Source organism: Piliocolobus tephrosceles, chromosome 12 (genome assembly GCF_002776525.5).
Source record: "Piliocolobus tephrosceles isolate RC106 chromosome 12, ASM277652v3, whole genome shotgun sequence".
Lineage (NCBI taxonomy): Eukaryota > Metazoa > Chordata > Mammalia > Primates > Cercopithecidae > Piliocolobus > Piliocolobus tephrosceles.
The window spans coordinates 48,187,492-48,210,216 of record NC_045445.1 but is presented as its reverse complement, the minus strand read 5'-3'; the positions used below and the strand labels follow the sequence as shown (position 1 = coordinate 48,210,216).

The 22,725-nt window shown below is 34.6% G+C and overlaps 1 protein-coding gene across 1 annotated transcript in view; it reads left to right on the top strand.

Annotated features, from left to right (window-relative positions):
- NRK (Nik related kinase) overlaps nt 1-21,471 on the top strand; it is a 133,134-nt gene extending 111,663 nt beyond the window's left edge. The window contains exons 22-29 of the mRNA XM_023203104.1: nt 2,549-2,692; nt 4,986-5,144; nt 9,111-9,215; nt 11,042-11,184; nt 11,484-11,633; nt 14,436-14,595; nt 17,917-18,056; nt 20,398-21,471. Of these exons, the coding sequence (XP_023058872.1) occupies nt 2,549-2,692; nt 4,986-5,144; nt 9,111-9,215; nt 11,042-11,184; nt 11,484-11,633; nt 14,436-14,595; nt 17,917-18,056; nt 20,398-20,493 (1,097 nt within the window). The 3' untranslated portion in view covers nt 20,494-21,471. The remainder of the gene's footprint in view (nt 1-2,548; nt 2,693-4,985; nt 5,145-9,110; nt 9,216-11,041; nt 11,185-11,483; nt 11,634-14,435; nt 14,596-17,916; nt 18,057-20,397) is intronic.
- The last annotated feature ends 1,254 nt before the right edge of the window (nt 21,472-22,725 follow it).

The following is a 22,725-nucleotide window of genomic DNA, read 5'->3' as shown; positions in this document are numbered from 1 at the left end:
TGGCAATCATTAAAAAGTCAGGAAACAACAGGTGCTGGAGAGGATATGGAGAAACAGGAACACTTTTACACTGTTGGTGGGATTGTAAACTAGTTCAACCATTATGGAAAACAGTATGGCGATTCCTCAAGGATCTAGAACTAGAAATACCATATGACCCAGCCATCCCATTACTGGGTATATACCCAAAGGATTATAAATCATGCTGCTATAAAGACACATGCACACGTATGTTCATTGTGGCACTATTAATAGCAAAGACTTAGAATCAACCCAAATGTCCATCAGTGACAGACTGGATTAAGAAAATGTGGCACATATAAACCATGGAATACTATGCAGCCATAAAAAAGGATGAGTTTGTGTCCTTTGTAGGGACATGGATGCAGCTGGAAACCATCATTCTCAGCAAACTATCACACGAACAGAAAACCAAACACCGCATGTTCTCACTCATAGGTGGGAACTGAACAACGAGATCACTTGGACTCGGGAAGGGGAACATCACACACCAGGGCCTGTTATGGGGAGAGGGGAGGGGGGAGGGATTGCATTGGGAGTTACGCCTGATATAAATGACTGGTTGATGGGTGCTGACAAGTTGATGGTTGCAGCACAGCAACATGGCACAAGTATACATATGTAACAAACCTGCACGTTATGCACATCCTAGAACTTAAAGTATAATAATAAAAAAAAAGAAAGAAAAAAAATGTGGCTATTGTGATACACCTATAAAAACTAATAAAACTTAAAAAAAAGATTCATATTTCTAATTTAGGGTAGTGTTCAACATATGATACGTTATGAGATATTCCAAGAAATATTTCTTCAGGATCTTGTTTTTAAAAAGCCTTGGAAATTTGTAGAGAAAGTTCCTTCTATAATGTCTTAACTCTGATAGACTTTTTAAAATCCTTTGTTTCAGAAGTATTATAGCCACATTGGCAATGCTGAGACAATATTTTACCTCAAGCCAATCTGAATTATAAATGAAACAGAATAAATAAATGCAAGAAAGGGAGAAATCCAAAGTAATTGACAACCTCTGTCTTGCAATTTCTTTTCTTCTTTTTTTTTTTTTTTTCTGAGACAGAGTCTCGCTCTGACGCCCAGGCTGGAGTTCAGTGGCGATATCTCGGCTCACTGCAAGCTCCCCCTCCCGGGTTCACACCATTCTCCTGCCTCAGCCTCCCAAGAAGCTGGGACTACAGGCGCCCGCCACCACGCCTGGCTAATTTTTTTGTATTTTTAGTAGAGACGGGGTTTCATCGTGTTAGCTAGGATGGTCTCGATCTCCTGACCTTGTGATCCACCCGCCTCGGCCTCCCAAAGTGCTGGGATTACAGGAGTGGGCCACCGCGCCCAGCCTGTCTTACAGTTTCATAGATTTTGCTTAATGTATGATTGAACAAAGTACAGGGTTTTAAATTAAAAATAGAAACGGTAACAAACATTGTAATTATATGGATTAAAGAATTTTTAAAAATCATCTCAGAGTTCTACTAATTTAGTGTGTCAAACAACAAGATAGCATGAATATTTCAGTCTGGCAACTGCCCAGAAATGTAGTTAATGTCTAATAACTCATTGTTATAACCTGTAATTTTATATTTTGAAAAATAAAAGATTATGGTAAAAATTGACTATACTTCTTCCTCCTTCTCTGATTCCCCTGTGAGAAGAAGATGTAGCTCCTAAACATGCCATTGGCCATAAGTTAGAGAACTGGTTAAAGATAGAGTGAGAAAATGAAGGCAAAATCACTTAAGTTTTCTCCTTATGCTCAGGGAGCACAGGTACGCTCCAAGGCAAGGAGGACTGTGAAATTTTATCTTGTTACATTACTTGGCTGGTTATTTCCTATATCACTTTATGGTGAAAAGCTCCCATAGTAGTTTCAAGTGTAATTTAACTTTAGTTCTGTCTTCTATTTCAGTCCTCTTATTTGATCTTTAAACAGTGCTTATGTTTGAACCAATAGAGCCAGTCAACAAATAAAAGAGAGTGTAGAAATTGAGATACATGAAGGTAGGAACTAATTTCACAGGCATTTGGCAACGGTAAATTTTTAACAAATGCATGAACATAGAATCATTCAATTTAAAAACAATTATTTACATATAATTATTTTAAAAGCATTCATTTACTTATGTTTAGAAATGAGAAATGAGCTGAATTGAACTCTTTGCGTGTGCTAAACTAAGAATGTTTAATGATAATTTTCAAAAAGGTTGATTGATTTTGATAAAGTTCAGAACACTACTAAAGGGTGCTAAGATATACATAAATTTCCATTTGTGAGATGGCATACCAGATGCCAGCCAGTGGAATACTGCCAGAGGGAATTTTCTTCTATATTTTTATGTATTTCATTGAAATTTGTTCTGTTGGTAGAAGTACATAGTTACACAGTATGAGGTCAATATAGCCTAAACTGATAAGTCATCTTTACATAGATCAGCATACTGGAATAGCAAAAACAGTAACATAGATGCAATTATGAAAAATAATCTGAGCTAATATAGCACTTTTTATATATGAACAGGAGTCAATTTGCTGTTGGGAACCCGATCTAATCTATATCTGATGGACAGAAGTGGAAAGGCTGACATTACTAAACTTATAAGACGAAGACCATTCCGCCAGATTCAAGTCTTAGAGCCACTCAATTTGCTGATTACCATCTCAGGTTTGTTAAAGAACTAAAATTAGCTGAGTAATTATGCAGATTAATTAGTCTGCAAACTGGGTTAAAGACTTTCTCAGGTGAAAGTGTTAATAGAAGAGCACTTTAAATATAACCTTTAATTGGGACACCAGACTTTCCTACTTGTATTCTCTTATCTATTTACAATTTAAAGTAATTTCCTTTTATTGTAAAGTACCTAACCTAGGTTACTGATAAGAAAAACCGCAACATTTGCATCCTTGCATGTTCTCTCCAGTGCAGCCTCCTGCAACTTCAGATCTCTAATTTTCATTCACTCGTGCACAGGACTGCATCAACATCCACCACGTCTCATTCTTGTGGTGTGTTAGAAGCAACAAAGAACAAAGTGAATAATAATCAGATATAAACGAGACTTGTCCTTAGTATATAACCTTATCACAAGGGCCTACCGATAGAGTTTGTAACAAGACTGGATCCATTAAGATCTTTACACTTTTTCCAAATAATAGTTAAATTTCTTAGTTTTGGTCAGTCAGAGCCTGAACCTTAGAATACAAGAGAGCAAGTAAATGAGTGTTAAGAGTGATCGTGATTAGTAGATAGCATTTAGTATCAGGAAAGCACCAATATTAAAGCTGACTGTAAGCAAAAGATGACTGACAAAAGGAGAGGAAAAGTAAGAAAATATGGCTTGTCTATGGAATGAAATGATGCTAATTACAGACTTTATATGAGTTTATATATTTTTATTATATATAACATGCTTTATATATAATTAGTGCACAAATTGCCATGTTGCACACTAATGATTGTGTATTATTCCTAAAATGATTAACTTTGCTTTATGTTTTGGTTAGAGGAGAAATGCCCTTAGAGGTATGCTCAGACTTCATGATTTTTTAAATCAAGTTTTATAGTCAGTTGCTTATAATGGTTTAAGGTACATAGAAGTAATATTTGTTGTTTGAAAACATCTGGGTGGCTTATAGACTACATATCTGTATAACAGATTTCTTTACTCTTTATCCAACTTCCTCTTCCAAATGTGTTCTTCTCTAATTCTTGAGCTTCTCTCAAATGTGGAATACTTTTCCATCAAACAGTACTGAGAACATCAGTATAAGAAGATACTCAGTAGTTTAAAGCACAAATTTATTTTACCATTTAAGAAATAGAATAGCCGTTGTGTATTAGTCCGTTCTTACGCTGCTATAAGGACATACATGAGACTGCGTAATTTATAAAGGAAAGGGGTTTAATTGACTCACAGTTGCATATGGCTGGGGAGGCCTCAAGAAACTTACAATCACGGCAGAAGGGAAAGCAAACACGTCCTTCTTCACATGGCAACAGCAAGGAGAAGTGCAGAGCGAAGAGGGGAGAAGCCCCTTATAAAACCATCAGATCTTGTGGTTTATAACTCACTATCATGAGAAAAGCATGAAGGTAACTGCCCCCATGATTCAATTACCTCCCAATGGGCCCCTTACTCAACACATGGGGATTACAATTTGGATTACAATTCAAGACCATATCACATAAATGTAGATGTCTGAACCTTAACACTGCTTCAAAAATGTTATATTAAAAACATATGAAAGATTAATCACATAAGTAAGAATCCTATTGTTGGCCCTAGAAATCATGCAATAATAAACCATAAAAATGACAAAGAAAAATGATTATAAAGTCACTATATATGGGAAAAGAAATGTGTGATTTTTTCATGTCCTGTGTTTCCTGACTGAATTGTAAGAATTTGATAGGATTTACAATTAGGAAATTAATATTAACGATAAATTTAGTTGGAGGAATATATAATGAAACTGTTCAGCTATTTTACAAGCATGCTGGAATGACAGAATACAAAGATACCCATACTGCTGTCCCTGAATACCTTAACAGTCAATATTCAGCCACCCCACTCGTACACACACTACCAGGGACCGCTTTTAGGTCTCTGAACCCCGGAGGAGTCATGACTTAGTGAATAGTCAAGGTACAAATGAATGGATGGCAATTATCTTGCCTGCGTAACGAAAGACTTAATCCGTCCCAAAAAAGGTTTAGATCCCCTTCAGAGAGGCACATAGGTAGATACTTTGACTATCTCTTGGAATTGAGAGACTAACATAATCTGTCATATTTCCAAACCCTGAATGGGAGATTCTGATGCAATGCAGTTTTTTTACAAGTGCTTTTTACATTAATAAAAATATTTTTTAAAAGGCAAAATATTTTTACAATTTTTTCTTCTAATATATGAAAAGAAAGATTGATTTTAAATACTATATCTTTTCTTATCTATTAGGTCATAAGAACAGACTTCGGGTGTATCATCTGACCTGGTTGAGGAACAAGATTTTGAATAATGATCCAGGAAGTAAAAGAAGGCAAGAAGAAATGCTGAAGACAGAGGAAGCCTGCAAAGCTATTGATAAGTTAACAGGCTGTGAACACTTCAGTGTCCGTAAGCCACATTCCATGTTTACTACAGCAATATAAATTTTGCATCCTTTCATTTGGTGAAGTACATAATTATGAAAGGCAAAGCAGAGAAAGGAAACAATTTTCTGTTTCAAACACAGACAGGATCAGGCATGTTCAGGGTGGTATGGCTATAGACAGCAACTTCAAATCAAAGAAGAGTAAATTTCACTGACATGTCTTCCAGGTCTTCTATGTTACAATCTTGATTTTTTTTTTTTTTTGAGAAAACATTGATTGACTAAAATAGTTATTGGTGTTAGGTTTGGTTTACCTCCTCACCTTACTTTCTTTCCCAGTCACCCTGAATATTCCAGATAAACCGGTATTTTTTTTCCTGCCTCTATATAGCTTCGCTATATAAATGATCGAGATTTATCTTCACAAACTTGGGGAGACTCATATGATACTCTCTTTCTTTTGGAACAACAGTAAGATTGAATCCCTCCTAATACAGACCAGGAAACTTAACAATGAGTCAGAAAGAAAATTCTATGATCTGCTGACTCTCACTCCCACTGTTGATATTCATGAGTATAATCACTAACTATTTTCCATCTGATTAGAATGTTTTCATATACCCTTTCTCTTCACAACCATCCACTGTGAAAGGAGGTAGCAACCCTAGGGGTTCAGAATCCTGCTCTCAGCTGTAAAAAACTGTAAGCTAATGTCATCCCATTCTGTTCTATTTCTGAAACAAATCCCCCTCTACTCTCGGCCTTCTTTTGCTTCTTTCCCTCTTCATTAATTGCCTCTTTAGGCAAAACAGGTGGCATAGGTGAGAAATAGCTGGAATCACATTATATAAATTGCAATGGGATACTTCTATCCTGACTGACCATTATTGTTCTGCATATAAAGTGACTTTCTCAGGATAGGTTTTTGTATGTGTGTGCATATGTACACATACACCACTAAAGAGGGAAATGAGTACCCAGGTAACTTAAGCATTAAATAAATACACTAGTTTCTTATAGGTTTAGGTATCACTACTTCACTCCAGATCATATTATGCAAATGTGATAGTCCCAGAGGTGAAAGATATCCCCAGATGTTAACTTGGGTGTTTATATAGCGAAACTACCTCTTACTAACTTGTAAAATATTAGTTCAGTAAGAGATAGTCACAAAGGTACTCATATTGCAAATCTATGCTCTTTGTAAGGGGTGGAATAGTTAAGTTTAGTTTTCCTGGCTGACCACATTCCAGTCCACCTAAGCTCTCAGAACAGCAAAAAGCATTCGTCTCACTGACAGTTGGAATTAGTAGCATCTTCACACAGGAAGACAAGAACAGATCATAGTTGCCTGATATTTTCATAGCCTTCCAAGATCCACAAGACAGTGACCTGGCACCAATTACTACCCTATATTAAATATATAGGAAGTGTTTTAAGAGAGAATATTTTTGATTATTGGAGGATTAGTGATCATGCTCCTTTGACCTACTTGGGAGCAATGCAAAAGAAAATGCAAGAGTAAGCTAGACCCAGAGAGAGAAAGTGAGAGAGAGAGAGAGAGAGAGAGTAAGCTACACCCAGAGAGAGAGAGAGAGAGAGAGAGAGAGAGAGAGAGAGAGAGAGAGAGAGAGAGAGAGAGAATGCTTAGGGATGGCAGAAGAAATTGCAGCCAAGGAAGGGGGTTATAGCACAAAGTATAAATCTATCAGGTAAGACAACATATTCCATAAGAACCAGAAGGGCTAATCAAGAGCAAGCATATACCTAATTGTACTTTTAAATTTACCTTTTAAAATAGCCCTATTGAAATAATGTACATACCATGAGATACACTTGTTTAAAATGTACAATTCAATGGGTTTTAGGAGGTCTATTGAGTTATGTAACAATCACCATGATCTAATTTTTATCATCCCCAAAAGAAACCCCATATTCATTAACAGTTATCCCGCATTCCATCTTTCTTTACTTCTCCCTCTACCCCTCACAGTCCTAGGTATCCATGATAAACTGATAAATGGTTACCTAGGACTTTCTTTCTCTATAGATTTGCCTCTTCTGGACAATTACTGTAAATGGAACCATATATTATGTAGTGTTTTATGACGGACTTTTACTTAGTGTAATATTTTCAAGGTTTGTCTATGTTATATATAACATGTATCAGTGATTACTTTTTATTAATGAGTAGTATTGCATTGAATGGATATACCACATTTTGTTTATCCATACATCAGTTGATGGACATTTGCACTCTTTCCACTTTTTGGCTATTAAAAATAATGCTACTATGAACATTTCATACATCTTCATATGTGGATATGTATTTTTTTCTTGGATATTATTGTTACACTGTTTTTCAAAGTGGTTGCACCGTTTCACATTGCTGTCTGTAATGTATGAGGGTTCTATATTCTCTATATACTTGTGAGCACTTGTAGATGTCTGTCTTTTTATTTTAGCCATCTCTATGGGTGTAAAGTGGGATGTTATGAAAGTTTCAATTTGCAATTCCCTTATGATTAACGTTGTTGAGTATCTTTTCATATGTTTACTGACCATTTGGAGACATGTCTATTCAAGTCCTTTGTCTGTTTTTTAATTGGTTTGCTTATCCTTTTGCTGTTGAGTTGTAAGCATTCTTTAAGTATTCCACATACTAGACTCTTTTTTTCTTTTGAGGCAGAGTCTCACTCTGTTGCCCAGGCTGGAGTGCAGTGGAGTGATCTCAGCTCACTGCAACCTCCACCTTCCAGGTTCAAGATATTCTCCTGCCTCAGCCTCCCGAGTAGCTGAGATTACAGGTGCTTGCCACCACACCCAGCTATATTTTGTATTTTCTTTTCTTAGTAGAGATGGGGTTTCACCATGTTGGCCAGGATGGTATCAAACTCCTGACCTCAAGTGATCCACCCACTCTGGCCTCCAAAGGAATGGGATTACAGGGGTGAGTCACTGTGCCCAACCCATATACTAGACTCTCATCAGAATATGATTTGCAAATATTTTCTCCTATTCTGTATGTTGTCTTTTCACTTCCTTGATTGTTTCCCTTGGTGCCCCAAATTTTTATTTTTGATGAAGCCTAATTTATCTTTTTTTTTCCTTTTCTTGCTTTATACTTTGAGTGTCAAATATAAGAATTCATTGCTATATTCAAGGTCACCAAGATTTATCCCTATCTTTACTTCCAAGAGTTTCATTGTTTTAGCTATAACATTTAGGTATTTGATCAATTTTGAGTTAGTTTTGTATATGGTGTGAGATTTGGGCTCCAACTTTACTGCTTTGCATAGATATATCCGCTTTTCCCAGCACCATTTGTGGAAAAGACTGTTTTTTCCCTATTGAATGGTGTAACACCATTGACCAGAGATGTATGGGTTTATTTGCCAACTCCCAATTTTATTCCATTGATCTATATGCCTCTCCTTATGTTATTTAATACCATACTGCTTTGATCACTGTAACTTGTAGTAAGCTTTGAAATTGGAAATTGTGAGTTCTCCAACTTATATTTTCTTTTTCAGCATTGTTTGGCTGTTAGGAGCTTCCTAAGATTCCATGTGAAATACAGGATCAACTTTTCCATTTCTTCAATAAAAGGGCATTGGGATTTTAATAGGGATTGCACTGAACCTATGGAGAAAATTTTGGACAGTATTGCTATTTCAACAATATTAAATCTACCTGTCTATGAGCAGGATAACTTTTTTCCATTTGCTTACGTCTTCTTTAATTTCTCTCATCAAGGTTTTAGTGTACAATTTAGAGTGCTCTCGAAGGCAAATATGTATACTCCATAAAACTATACAGTAATTTTGTCACCTTTTTGTGGACATCAAATTGTAACCAAGTAACTTCCCCAAAATATACCGTCTGTGCCCTTAAATTGTGGTTATGGCATTTTTTATGACAAATACAAATACCTGAGTGTTCTTGTTAACTCTGTGGCATCATTACTTTTTTGTGTTTTATCATTATAGTCCAACATGAAGAAACAACATATATTGCAATTGCTTTGAAATCATCAATTCACCTTTATGCATGGGCACCGAAGTCCTTTGATGAAAGCACTGCTATTAAAGTGAGTGATCTTCTTTTTCTTTGGATTATATGATTTTTTATTTTGAGAAGAAATTGTGAACAGAATCATACTTTGGAATACAGATGCAGAAGTATATGCCATTCTTCTATAGTTAATGCAATTTTGTTGTTAGTTTGCTTGCTTGTTTGTTTGTTTATTTTTTAGAGACAGGGTCTCACTCTCTCACTCTGGCCCAGGCTAGAGTGCAGTGGCATGATCATAGCTCACTGCAGCCTTGATCTCCCGGGCTCAAGCCATCCTCCCACCTCAGCCTCCCAAGTAGCTAGGACTACAGGCACATATCATGCCTGGTTAATTTTTAAATATTTTGTACAGATGGTGTCTCACTAATGTAACTTGAATATACCATGTCAGTAATTACTGTTTAACCCTTTTTTAGACAATTCATAGGCACCACAGCAAGGGAGAATGCGAGGGAAATCCCCGGCCCCTCCCCTTATAGGACCTCCCCACCACCCCCTCACTCCCAATTCCTGTAGTCAATATGAAGACCTTCTCTTCTACAGCCCCAAACACAGGCTTTGGGTGCCACCCCAATGAATTGAAGCTGAGAAAGTCCCTGTTTTCTCTTAGTGGGGGGTAGAGAGCCAAGGGAAGGTAAAGAAAGGTATGGCAACGATAGAGGGGAAACACCCTTGGAAGAAAAAGGAGGGAAAAGAAAGCCTTTTCTCCAGTTACCTTGGCTACAATATGTGGGTATGGGAAGGGGTTGGATGGATCTATATTCTTTGCAAGCTGGAACTCTAAACACATTTCTCTCTAGAGCTATTACTATTGTGAGACATGGTGGTTAGGCTTACCAGTACTCTTTCTACCTTTATTACCGTTTGGCTGAACTTCTATGGATAGGCCACATAAATTAACAATATAGTGTCTTAAACAACTAACCTTAAAAATGAGGGACTGTTTTTTTTATCTAGATTAACTTACTTGTAATGCTCCAGAATTCTACTTAAATGGAATTATTTTGTATTTATTCCACAGTAATGAGGGTTGACTAAAGAACCGGCAGCATTCTATCATGTCCAGTAGCTTCTAACCTGGGATGTATATCAGAATTAGCTGGAACATTTGTTAAAAGTTTAGATCTTAGACCCAACACCAGGCTGAATTAGTGGGTCTGGAGTAGGGCCTGGGAATTGATAATTTTAGCAGATATTCCAGGTGAGTTTTAACTAGTTGATCCATAGACAGGTTTTAACAAAGCACTGATAGGGACCCATCCTGACAGACACAGCAAAGTATTCATGAAATACTTTTGTATCTTAAGTCAGGATCTGTTTACATGGTACATTTTTTAAGGGAACACATCACATGTATACAATAAAGATGAGCAAATTCTTATGACTACCTGCCAATGTCTATTTGCATAATAACTACGTTCTTCTATAAATAGTACAGATGACTGTATATACAGTCTGAGTCAACCCTAACACAAATCACATCCCTGCTCTGATCTCCCTAAATTGGGCCTTGGTTCAGCTGTGAGTATTTGGATATGGGTTTATTCTTGGGTGTCTGCTGATTGGTCAGAGCTGCCTGGTATGGAGCTGGAAAGCGAAGAGATAAGTACCAGCAGTCTGTCTAGCCTGATACACAGTTCTTGTCCAAGTCCTCACTACAGTTCTTGACTCCTACCTCACAATTACAGTGTGGTGAATCCTGTGATACTCAAACCTCTACTGTGATCTGATCCTGGCAATGAATTGCGTTTGGCCTTTTGTTTTGTACTAGAAACCATAGGATCCTAGAGTACATACCCAGTATATGATAAGTTAACATGTCTGGCCCTTTTCATTCCCTACCAAGTGTGCATTGATCAATCAGCAGACTCTGAAGGAGACTACATGTCCTATCAAGCCTATATACGAATACTGGCAAAAATACAGGCAGCTGATCCAGCGAACCGGTTTAAGAGACCAGATGAGCTCCTTCATTTGCTGAAGCTCAAGGCAAGGAACTTGAAGACAGCAAACAGAATGCAGGGCCATACAAGGCTCTTATGATCATTGCCAATCTGACCTTTGAAGAGAAACTCAATATTTTGAAGCTGTTGAACATAATTATTTATTTGTTGTAATAACAGATCTAAGAAAAACTGTAATTCACAGGTCTCTAAATACAATATGCCATTTTAAAAATCCACCTGGGTTTTGTACACTTATAAACCTGACAAAAGAGTGAGGGAATTTTTGCCTTAGTTAGAATGTCATTTTTGGCCTTTTGGCCATATTTGGTTTTATATCCACAGGTATTTCCAACACTTGATCATAAGCCAGTGACAGTTGACCTGGCTATTGGTTCTGAAAAAAGACTAAAGATTTTCTTCAGCTCAGCAGATGGATATCACATCATTGATGCAGAATCTGAGGTTATGTCTGATGTGACCCTGCCAAATAATGTAAGATAATACCTTCAGATTCCTAGAAATTATTGCATACCACCGTTTGAGTTTTTCCAACTGTCAAAAGGTTTACGTATATGATTAGCAATGTTTATACCGGAACTGAGATATAAAAGGTAAGTACAGAGTGCCAGAAAGTGGTCTTGCATAAACAAAAAACACTAATGATCCCTTAGTTTAGAAAGCTAAGTATATTCTACAGATAGATTTTGCTTGTCTTGCCCAATGCTTTTTTGTTTTTAATGAATAAAGTTTACACTTAAAATCTGGACTTCTACTGATACATCAGAAGACCTAATAGCATCAGTGCCACATTACTATCTAACCATTATCAGTTGGAATTGATTCATTCATGGCTCCTTTTAGATAGGATATATGCTCTACATTTTCTACCCATTTATGTTTATATATTTATAATAACTGACCATAAAGTGTATTTGATTTTGCAGTACTTGCTTTATTTTTCTTCACTTCACAATGCATTAACAAATTTTTTAAAAATACAACACCAGTATTGCAGCATTATTATGTGTATCCCTATTCTTTATTATATTACTTCGACTGTGACATGACAGCAAATTATCATAAAATGTTCTCTTATCTGGTTATAGTTAGTATTTCTGATCAAAAGATACAGCATTTTAAAAGCAGATACTCCTCAACACTTAAATAATTATATTTTGTGAAAATGTGGCACAATATCTAAAATATAGACTGTCATAAAAATATTATACACATCATTTACATAAAGAGTTTGAACATACTATAATATCCCTCACACATACCATACAAAATATAATTCTACTGTGTCTCAAATTTGATACTGGAAATGATGTTTGTCCTATTGAAATTTTTATTTAAAAGAAAGGCCTAAACCAACAGTTTCTCTGCTTCACTATATTTAAATTCCCACTTTTTAGACAACCAAAATTTTAGCAGTTTTGCATTATACAAAAAGTCCAGAAGAAAACTTTGATGTATTTTCAAATTGCTATAGTTGTGTGATATTTTGAACAGCTCTCAGAATTGTCTCATATGTCTCTAACAAATTACATAAATCAATTGTCAGGACATTAGTGAGGACAATTTTGTAAAAGTCTTTTGGTCATATTAAAGATAATTAGCTTATTACTCAGTTGTTGCCCATGATTATATAGAAATCACACTGTTGATAATGTAGAAAATACAGAACCAATCTTAGCCAAAGCCACTTAAACATGAGGTCAGGTTAATTTTGATATAGCTATTGTACTCTTCAGTTGGAGTGTCTTCTGTAGCTTCCTGCATTTTTTAATGTTGTGTCAGATAGCTTTTATTAAGAATCTAGTGCAGTATTGAACATTGCAGCATTGGTCCATGTTTACACTTATTTGAAAAGTAATTCAGGAATGTTGACCCCTGTGTTTCACATGATTAATAAGCAAGGAAAGTCATTTCCTTTTGAAGCAATTTGTTAGTTAGAGATTAGTTAGAGATGAGTTCTTAAAAATAACTTTCTGACCCAATTAGGATACCTTGTGTATATTAAAAAATATTTTTAGCTAAATACTCTAGTGTCTTGACCCATTAAAAGAGAAAAGGACTCTATTATCAGGGAGGTGGGTGTCTTCTGAGAAAGAATGTACTAAAAATAATATTTTTCCAAGAGTTCCAGATTACAAAAGCTGTAATGATACAAGGGAATCATGTGTGCTAAAGAATATCTGGTTACTTCAGGAATCATCTGAGAAGCATCTGAGGCTGTCTGAATTTGCAGCAGTCCAGTTTTTTTCTAAACAGATTTTATTGAGACAACCTTCTTTTCTGCAATTTCTTCTATTCTCTTCCTTTATCTTTGCTTTTTCTGATTCAATTGCTCATGCAAGTGCCCAGGGAACGCATTAAAATTGCTTTTCGTCTCTGGATCCCCATTTTAGTTATCAGGATTGTTGTTGCTGGGACATGGCCTCAAGCACCTGGCCTGAGTACACTGGGGTTGGCAAGTATAGTTTCTGACTTTTTTTTTTTTTTTGTAATATGCTAGTTTGGAGAAACCATAGAGGAACACAATTTTTCATCTGCAGGGAAATACTGTTAATGTGACAATATCTGTAGTTTAAGAAAACTTTGTTGCATTGTTTTGTGCACCATGAAATTGAGAAATGCTTAGATATTTCTTAGTATTTCATATTATGTCACCAAATAAGTCTTTGTGTATCTTAAATGCATTTGAAATTATATTAATTGGAAAAGAAATTCTAACATTTTTGCAAAGGGGGAAATGACTTAAAGTTATATTTCAAGCTGTGGAGACTATTATAAAGCTGTCCCTTGTAAGCATTTTAAGTTCAAGCTATTTTTTAGATTAGTTTTGTATTTCTAATTTGAATGAGTTGGTTGATAGGCAAGTATTGTATATTTGTTACTTGGTTTGTACATTAATTACTAAAGTATTTATTAATGTGCTGAAATGAATTTTAAACCCAAGCCTGTAACAAGTAGTGTTTCTTCTATTATGATACATAATAATTTGTGAAATGTCAAGAAATCTCTCTATGTTGGAAATACATCTTTGCTTTTTTAAAATAAGGCTTTCTCCTAATTATAAAGAAGAATATTTAACAACTATGAATTTATGACATAAAGAAAGCAGCTCTTTTCAAATATTGGATAGCATGCTTATTAATTTGGAAATAGAGGTTTCTCTTCCTCCTTCTTCTTTGAACCTCTTTTGGTCTTTATTGCTCTGCCAAGCTGCTTCAATTAAAGTAGTAGTGATAAAATATTGGACATATAAATCTTTATGAAACATAATTCCAGCCCCTGGAAATCATTATACCACAGAATATCATCATTTTACCTGATTGCCTGGGAATTGGCATGATGCTCACCTTCAACGCTGAAGCCCTCTCTGTGGAAGCAAATGAACAACTCTTCAAGAAGATCCTTGAAATGTGGAAAGACATACCATCTTCTATAGGTATGTATACAATTTCTTTCTTCTTCAGGACCCCAGAGAAACTTTTCAAGGGTAAAAAAAGTGTCCTAAGAAAAGATTTCCTGAGTTATTACATTTTCTTAAGACACATAAGATTAATTTGGGGTTCTGCATAATTATTCCCTTAGTAAGGTGATGCCTGTATTTGTCCTATGCTTAATGAATTCATGAGACTACGACAAAGAGACTCATTTTGGTTATCTGAGTTATTTGCAATATAGTATAATTGAAATGAGAACTAACTCCTTTCCACAAAAATCTATAATTTTGTTGTAACTCCCTTTACTTGCAGAATTTACACAGATATTGGAAATGCTTCTTTTCATCACACTTATTGTGGGGTTTATCTTTATCTTAGGAGACTGCCAACTAGTATAAAAGAGCCAAATACTTCCATTTTTTATAGTCAGTAGAGTTCTATTTTGTGAGTGATATTCCTGTGAAGAATCAAATCATTTAGAAAAGTGATAGATATGACTGACTGGAGTGCCTGTTAGGTACCAACCCGGTGGCAACAAAGAAAAATGCCTTTTCATCTTCATCAAACCAGGACATTTTTTTCTTCCTGGCCAAAGCAGGACTGCTGATCTGGGAAATCCAAATAATTTGAGATTCTTGTATATGTTCTGAGGCTCACTGACCCTAGACGTGATTCTAGATAGGGAACATAATGCATACGAAAAGTGAAAATATTAGAGAGAGTATAATGATTAGCTGGAGGATAGCTATTATAGAAAAGAGAAGTTTAATGGAGCAAATAAAGGAAAAAGAAAGGTGTGTGTGTGTGTGTGTGTGTGTGTGTGTGTGTGTGTGTGTAGAGAGAGAGAGAGATAGGCTTAACAATTGCATCAGGTATTACTAAGTGTTCCCACTTCCAAAACATTGTATCCCATCTCAGAAAGCAAGCTAGCTCAGTAGCTAGGTTAAGTGGCAGATGTAGGTGTTTTGGGACTAAGGTGGAAATTATGTGATGCCATATGAACTAAGTACTTGGACCCAGCAAATAACCTTTGCTTTAAGTTTAGAATTTTTAGTCTATGTTGTTGTTGACAACATGGAGACAGACAGAGAGAGAGAGAGAGAGAGAGAGAGAGAGAGAGATGGTCTGTCAAATGATAAGGCAGATTCTTCTGTAATCTCTATAAAATGACTAAATATGATCCTCATGTGGCTTTAAGGACCACTTTTAAAGAACTGTTTTTTAATGAACTTTTTTTTATATGAGATAATGGCACTTTGCATTGCATCTGCAGAATCCTTTTTTTTTTTTTTTTTTTTTTTTTTGCACATATAGTCAGTGTTAAGGATTGTCCTGAAAACCTGCTCCAATTTCCTGAAACAAGTAAGAACTCACAGAGGGTTTAAAACCAGATTTAAGTGACAGAAGATAAATGCTTACAGTATAATTGACATATCTGGGGCAAAAGAAAGTACAAATAACGACTCATGTTCTGTCCTTGACAGTGGTACTTTTGTGATCAATCTGCTAATCAGAAATGGTGATAAGAAAATTCAGTTCAAATAGGAAACTGAACAAACCCCTATATTTATGCCAGTAGACAATCATAAGGGTCAAAGGGAACTAGAGAAGTCATCTGGTACAGCTCTTGTCCTCAGGCAGGACAACTTCTGACCTAAAACAAAAAAAGCCAATTTAAGTTGCTAGAATTTGAAAGACAGCTACATGTGAAATAAATAACAGTACTGTAAGAACATGATATTTTAGTTTGTATATTAAGCATACTTTGAAAGTATGCTAAAGACTACCATATAACACTGATATTAAGGAAATCAATTACCATATTTTTCTGTTAAAAAAAACTGCTTTGTTATTTAAAACTAATCCAGATCCAGATTTCCCCAATTTAAATTTTACGTTTTCTTAAGTTATAGTAAATGTGTTCAAATCATCACTCTCCATTTCCAAACAAGTATATACAGGCTTAACAATTGCATCAGGTATTATTAAGTGTTCCCACCTCCAAATCATTGTGTTTCATCTTAGAAAGCAAGCTAGCTCTCAGTAGCTAGGTTAAGTGGCAGATGCAGGTGTTTTGGGACTAAGGTGGAAATTATGCGATGCCATATGAACTATGTACTTGGACTCAGCAAATAGCCTGTGCTTTAAGTTTGGAATTTTTGGTCTATATTGTTGTTGACACAAATACCGTTTTTAGTAAAGTAGTCACATAGGTGAAGAAATTCGACTCTAGAGAGACTAAATCTGTTACTTCTTCCCAACCCTCTGGAGACTGATTTTCCTTATTTCCCTTATATCTGGAGTTATTTTAATTCTGGTCTGAAATTTGACTTATAAAGTCTTCTGCCAGGATAGCCATTTTTTCTTAGTCAATTTATTCCTTTTATAAGAGAAAAAATGAAAAATCAAAGTAATTAATTGAATTCTGATTTTAATCATGTTAATATGAGAATGAAGATGCCTTATTTTGTTGTTTCCTAGACTATTTTAACTTGAGTTTGAAATCTTGATATTATTTTACATGTCAGGATTTTATTTACTTATGGAATTTTCCCCATGAAGTACATAAAGAATATTAAATTGAAAGTTAAAAATGTAATAATAGTGCTATTCCTTGTGTCAAAAAATACTTTACAGCACCAAATGACTGACTGTTTACATAATTAGGTTTAAGGCAATTATTGTCATAATCTATATTTGTCACAAAGTATTATAAAATAGAGTCAAAAGGTTAAAATCTTAATAAATATTTCCTGAGCAGGAAAAAAACCTTAAGAATATCAAAGTAGCTTTGGTTCTGCTTATAACATGATAATTTATTGAATTGCATTAGGGTTGCTACAGTCATTATTTGAGCAAGTCATTTTTTAACAATTTTAATTTTTAAGAGTCAGGTTTTCATGTATGTCACTGGAGCACAAATATACACCCTTATTAGGAGCCCTTATTAGGAATGCTGTATGCCACTTAGACTATAAAATAAAGAGTGGCTGTGAGTAGATTACATTCTCTACAAACGGGATAGAATTAGTCCTTAGCTTTTTCTGTGGTCTTAGAGGATATGAATACAAGAATTCAATAATTGAGAACTGGTAATTAAATGTTGATTACAATGGTGCCTTTAGATAGCCAGTTTGAACACCACTCTTAAGCAGCAAAATGGTCAAACAACTGACTATAGGAGGGAAAAACAGGATGTGCTAACCTGAACTGTAACAATGAGCCTCTTAATAAACAAACATTGACCGTAGTTATAATTTTCTATGACTGCCGGAAAGATTTTGTGTTTTTCTGATTTTTTTTTTTTTTCATTTGTATTGTAGCTTTTGAGTGTACACAGCGAACCACAGGATGGGGCCAAAAGGCCATTGAAGTGCGCTCTTTGCAATCCAGGGTTCTGGAAAGTGAGCTGAAGCGCAGGTCAATTAAGAAGCTGAGATTCCTATGCACCCGGGGTGACAAGGTATAGCTTACACCCTCCAGTTACAGCAAAAATAACGCAACCATTGAAAATGAGCTAACAAAAGAAATTTATGTCCTTTTCCTTCTGGCTATAAATATATTTGTGGTATATTTTTCAAACTGGCATACTATTGATTAAAAAACAATTTAATCTTTTGCAGTAGAAACACTAATATGGTAAGTAATGAAATTTGGTTTCGAAAGAAGCTCATTTTGAAAAAATAAGAAAAAATTCTAGTTAGGTCTTAAGCAAAGCTTAGCCATTATTTTATTTGGTTCAAAATACTTTATTGTCTTTGATTCATAGTGCCTTTCATGTTCATACTAAAATGATATTTTTAAACAAAATCCTTGAGCAAATCTGCCTTTTGTAGCTTTCAACAAAATTCAATAACAGAAGGAAAATGTACTTATGTTTGCTGAGCACCTAATTGTATAGTAGGCCTTGTGCTAGGTACTTTAACAGTTATCTCAATTTATCTTCATAAGTGGGTGTTATGATGTTTATTTTGCAGAAAATAAAAATAAAATCAAGATTTGGCAATTATTTGTATTATTTGATCAATTTTAACAACTAATTCAAATAGTTTAGATGGAAAATTTTGTGGTATAAGACTATTACCATTCCTACCTATTATAGGAAATAATAGTGTGAAGAAATAGTCCTAATAGGACTAGGAAACATTCCTATTGAGAAGAGATTGCAGAGGGTTTGAGTTAATATCAGAACAGCCAGGATAACGCACTGTACATCAAGCAAAGTTGCCAATTTACAATGTAAAGAGATGCAATGGCAAAAACCTGTGTTTCAGGTCAGCGAGACCTAGAATGCAGTCCTGTCTCTAACCAAGACTAACTAGGTTAGAGAACCTGAGAAGTTTGATTAATCTTTCTGATCCTTAGTTCCTTCATCTCCAAAATAGAAATATTAATAACTGCTTTGGGAGCAATTGTGACGACTAGTCATATCCATAAGCATCTCACAGATTGCCTGTAACATCAAATATGTTAAGTCAAGAATGACTAGCATATATTTTTAAAAATTTTACAATGTTGTCTCTTTATTATGAGGTAAAATTACTTACTATGAAATGTAAAATACTGTTTTCATATACACTTGAAGCCCTGCATCCCCCTCAACTGTAAGGCCACACTGAAACTCTGTAAAGGTTTATGAAGACTTTTATTTAATTAGGTATAAAGCAGATCTTAGAAGAGTTAAGTGAGGGCATTTTAAATTTTATTTAACTCAGTATAGTCATATAATTTTTTCTTAAAAGATTATTTGTTTTCTTGATGACTACTAACCGAAGTAACTATGATTGCTGCCTTTGTCTAATAATATTAAATACTTTTAATATTTAAATTGTAATAATTTCAAATATTTTCTTTTATCAAGCAACATGTACAGTTACATACACTGTAATCTCACAGTATCACAAATTAGAGACTCCCTGCTTCCCTTTGTCACACTTAGTATATCTTATCATCATCATTATGTCACAAAGTCTCCTAAATATAGTCACTGTGGATGTCAAAAGCCTTAGTCCTAACAAGGAGGCCTTTGTTTGATATTTATGTGCATATTTTATTCTAATTTTCTTTATGGTACAGCCCACATTTACACAACATGTCCCTCTCTAAGCCACTGGGTTTAACTCATTTTATCAATCTATTGATGTCAGTCCATTTTGCTGAAATAGAAAATTGCATGAGTGGATGTTAAGTGCTCTCACCATAAAAATGATAACCACATGAGGTGATACATTTGTTAATTAACTAGATTTAACAATTCCACAGTGTATATGGACTTCAAAACATCATTTTGTATGTGATAAAAACATACAGTATTATCAGTTTGTTAAATTTTTTAATATTAAAAAATAATGAAAAGAAAAAAAAGAAAACTGCACCAAGTAGAAAATTTCAATGGCTTCTTAAATACAAGCAGCAATGGTAAACAACATCTAAATAATTTGTTTCCTTATATTAAAAGAAAAGTCAACTTTAATATAAGTAGAGGATTGTTTTAAAAAGCAAAGAATTATTGCCCCCAAATTATCAAGAACTTCAGCAAATGAAGGTCACCGACAAAATTACTAATTTTATTTAACCATATAAATTATAATTATGTAGAATATAGTAAAAGGTTGTTTTAAAAATGTATAATTTAGACTCCAAACTAATTTAAACTCATTCTTTTATTTGAAAGACAAACTGTTCCACAAAACAATAAAGCTTAATGTTTTAATTAGCAGATGCAGATGAAAGTATAGTTATATCAAATATCTGGTTGCAATGTATTAAATATCTGTTGACAGTGTATTTCTTTCTTTTTCAAGCTGTTCTTTACCTCTACCCTGCGCAATCACCACAGCCGGGTTTACTTCATGACGCTTGGAAAACTTGAAGAGCTCCAGAGCAATTATGGTGTCTAAAAGTTTCCAGTGATTTATTACCACATTATAAACATCATGTATAGGCAGTTTGCATCTTCAGATTTCAGAGATTAAATAAGCATTCAGTTTTATTTTTAGTAAAGATTAAATCCAAAACTTTTAATGTAGCACAGAATAGTTTTAATGAGAAATGAAACTTTATGTATAAAATTAACTATAGCAAGCTCTATGTACTCCAATGGTGTACAATAACTTTTGCACAAACTTTGTAACTTTTGTTACTGTGAATTCAAACATTACTCTTTGGACAGTTTGGACAGTATCTGTATTCAGATTTTACAACATGGAGTAAAGAAATCTGTTATTAATTAGATTATAAGCAGCCTTCAAAATAATTGGCACTGGGATAAGATTTTTCAGAAAAAGAAAAATATCGACAAACTGTATGTGATTTTTCCAAAGTTATGTGAATAACCAAAGGTTTGGTCAAGAAACAAAAATCTTAAAGATTATTATAACCCAGACTAAGGTTGAAAAACCTGCATGCCCAGAGAAAACTATGGTGACAAAGGGGAAAAGGCCACCACCTTTTTTCTCACTGATTCATGACAATTAAGCCTACAGTTAAAGACCAGTTTTGTTCTTTTCACCCATTTTTGGCTGGTTTCTCTTGATGAGAAGAAAGGAAGAAAGCCCCAGATGCTTGGTTTTTCTCGGACCCCCAAAAGATGTGCAATAGCTGTTGTTACAAACCACCAAATAATACAGTTGTGAGCATGAATACAGGACTGAACTCCTATACACATGTACTGTAGAATGAGTATTTTTTAATACCTTAAGGTGGGCGTCAAATTCTACTCCCCAAAGCAGATAGATTGATTTATCAAAATTATTATCTGGCCAACAGTGTGGCTATCAGACAGCATCAAATATTTTCCCAATCCAAGATTAGACTACACAAAAGCTTCCTTCCAATATTAAACAAAAGGAATTAAACATAACAATGAAAAAACTTTACTAATATCTGTGTTTTTCAGGTTTCTATTTTTGTACAATCAGAAATTAAACATATTCAGTGATAAGTTGATATGTAAGGACTTAATGTCAAAGGTTAAAAAAATTCACAAAATATACAACTTTCACCATATATATAAGCCTGCAAAATTAGAGTAGTGAAAGTCATGCTAGTCCATCACCCAAATATGTTATAGACGCCATAGACAGGTGATATTTGGTCACCTATGGTAACTGCTACCTGATGAAGAGCATAATTTCTGCATATCCATCCTCAATACCATGGTAAGTTCTGGGGCAATAGAGAAGCAACAGAACTGCCACAAAGTATACCTCAATATAATTCCTCTAGTTCTGCTTCTGAAATCTGAGGACAGTGCTAGTGGGAAAATAATTTTCAAACTACCTGGTTAACCAAAATACAAAAGCAGCTGACTATGTGTGATTTCATAATAGCACATTTCTTGGCACTTAGTGCCAGAAATGAAGATTTGGATTTTCCTAACAACTTACATCAAGAATGTAGTGTAGTTCATTATTGAGAATTTAGGAAAGCCTGAATCCATGAATTAAGGGAATAAATGTGACTCACATTTCTTTTACTGTGACACAATAATGTGATCCTAAAACTGGCTTATCCTTGAGTGTTTACAACTCAAACAACTTTTTGAATGCAGTAGTTTTTTTAAAAAAAACAAATTTTATGTCAATTTTTTTTTCTTAGAAGTAGTCTTCATTATTATAAATTTGTACACCAAAAGGCCATGGGGAACTTTGTGCAAGTACCTCATCGCTGAGCAAATGGAGCTTGCTATGTTTTAATTTCAGATAATTTCCTCATATAAGTAGTGTGTAGAACCAAGTCTTTTAATAATTCATTCTTTTCTTCATAATATTTACTCAAAGTTAAGCTTAAAAATAAGTTTTATCTTAAAATAATATTTGAAGACAGTGAGACAGTAAACTATTTTAGGAAGTCAACTCCCATTGTGTTCTGTGGCAGTTATTCCGGTAAAAAATAGGCAAAAGTGACCTGAATCTACAAAGATGTCCCAAAGTAACCAAGCAAGAGAGATTGTAAATGATAAACCGAGCTTTAAAGGATAAAGTGTTAATAAAGAAAGGAAGCTGGGCACATGTCAAAAAGGGAGATTGAAATGTTAGGTAATCGTGTAGAAAGGACAGAAAATGTTTAAAGTGGCTCATATGTAATGAATATTTCCGACTTAGATGTAAATTCATCTGGAATCTTTACAT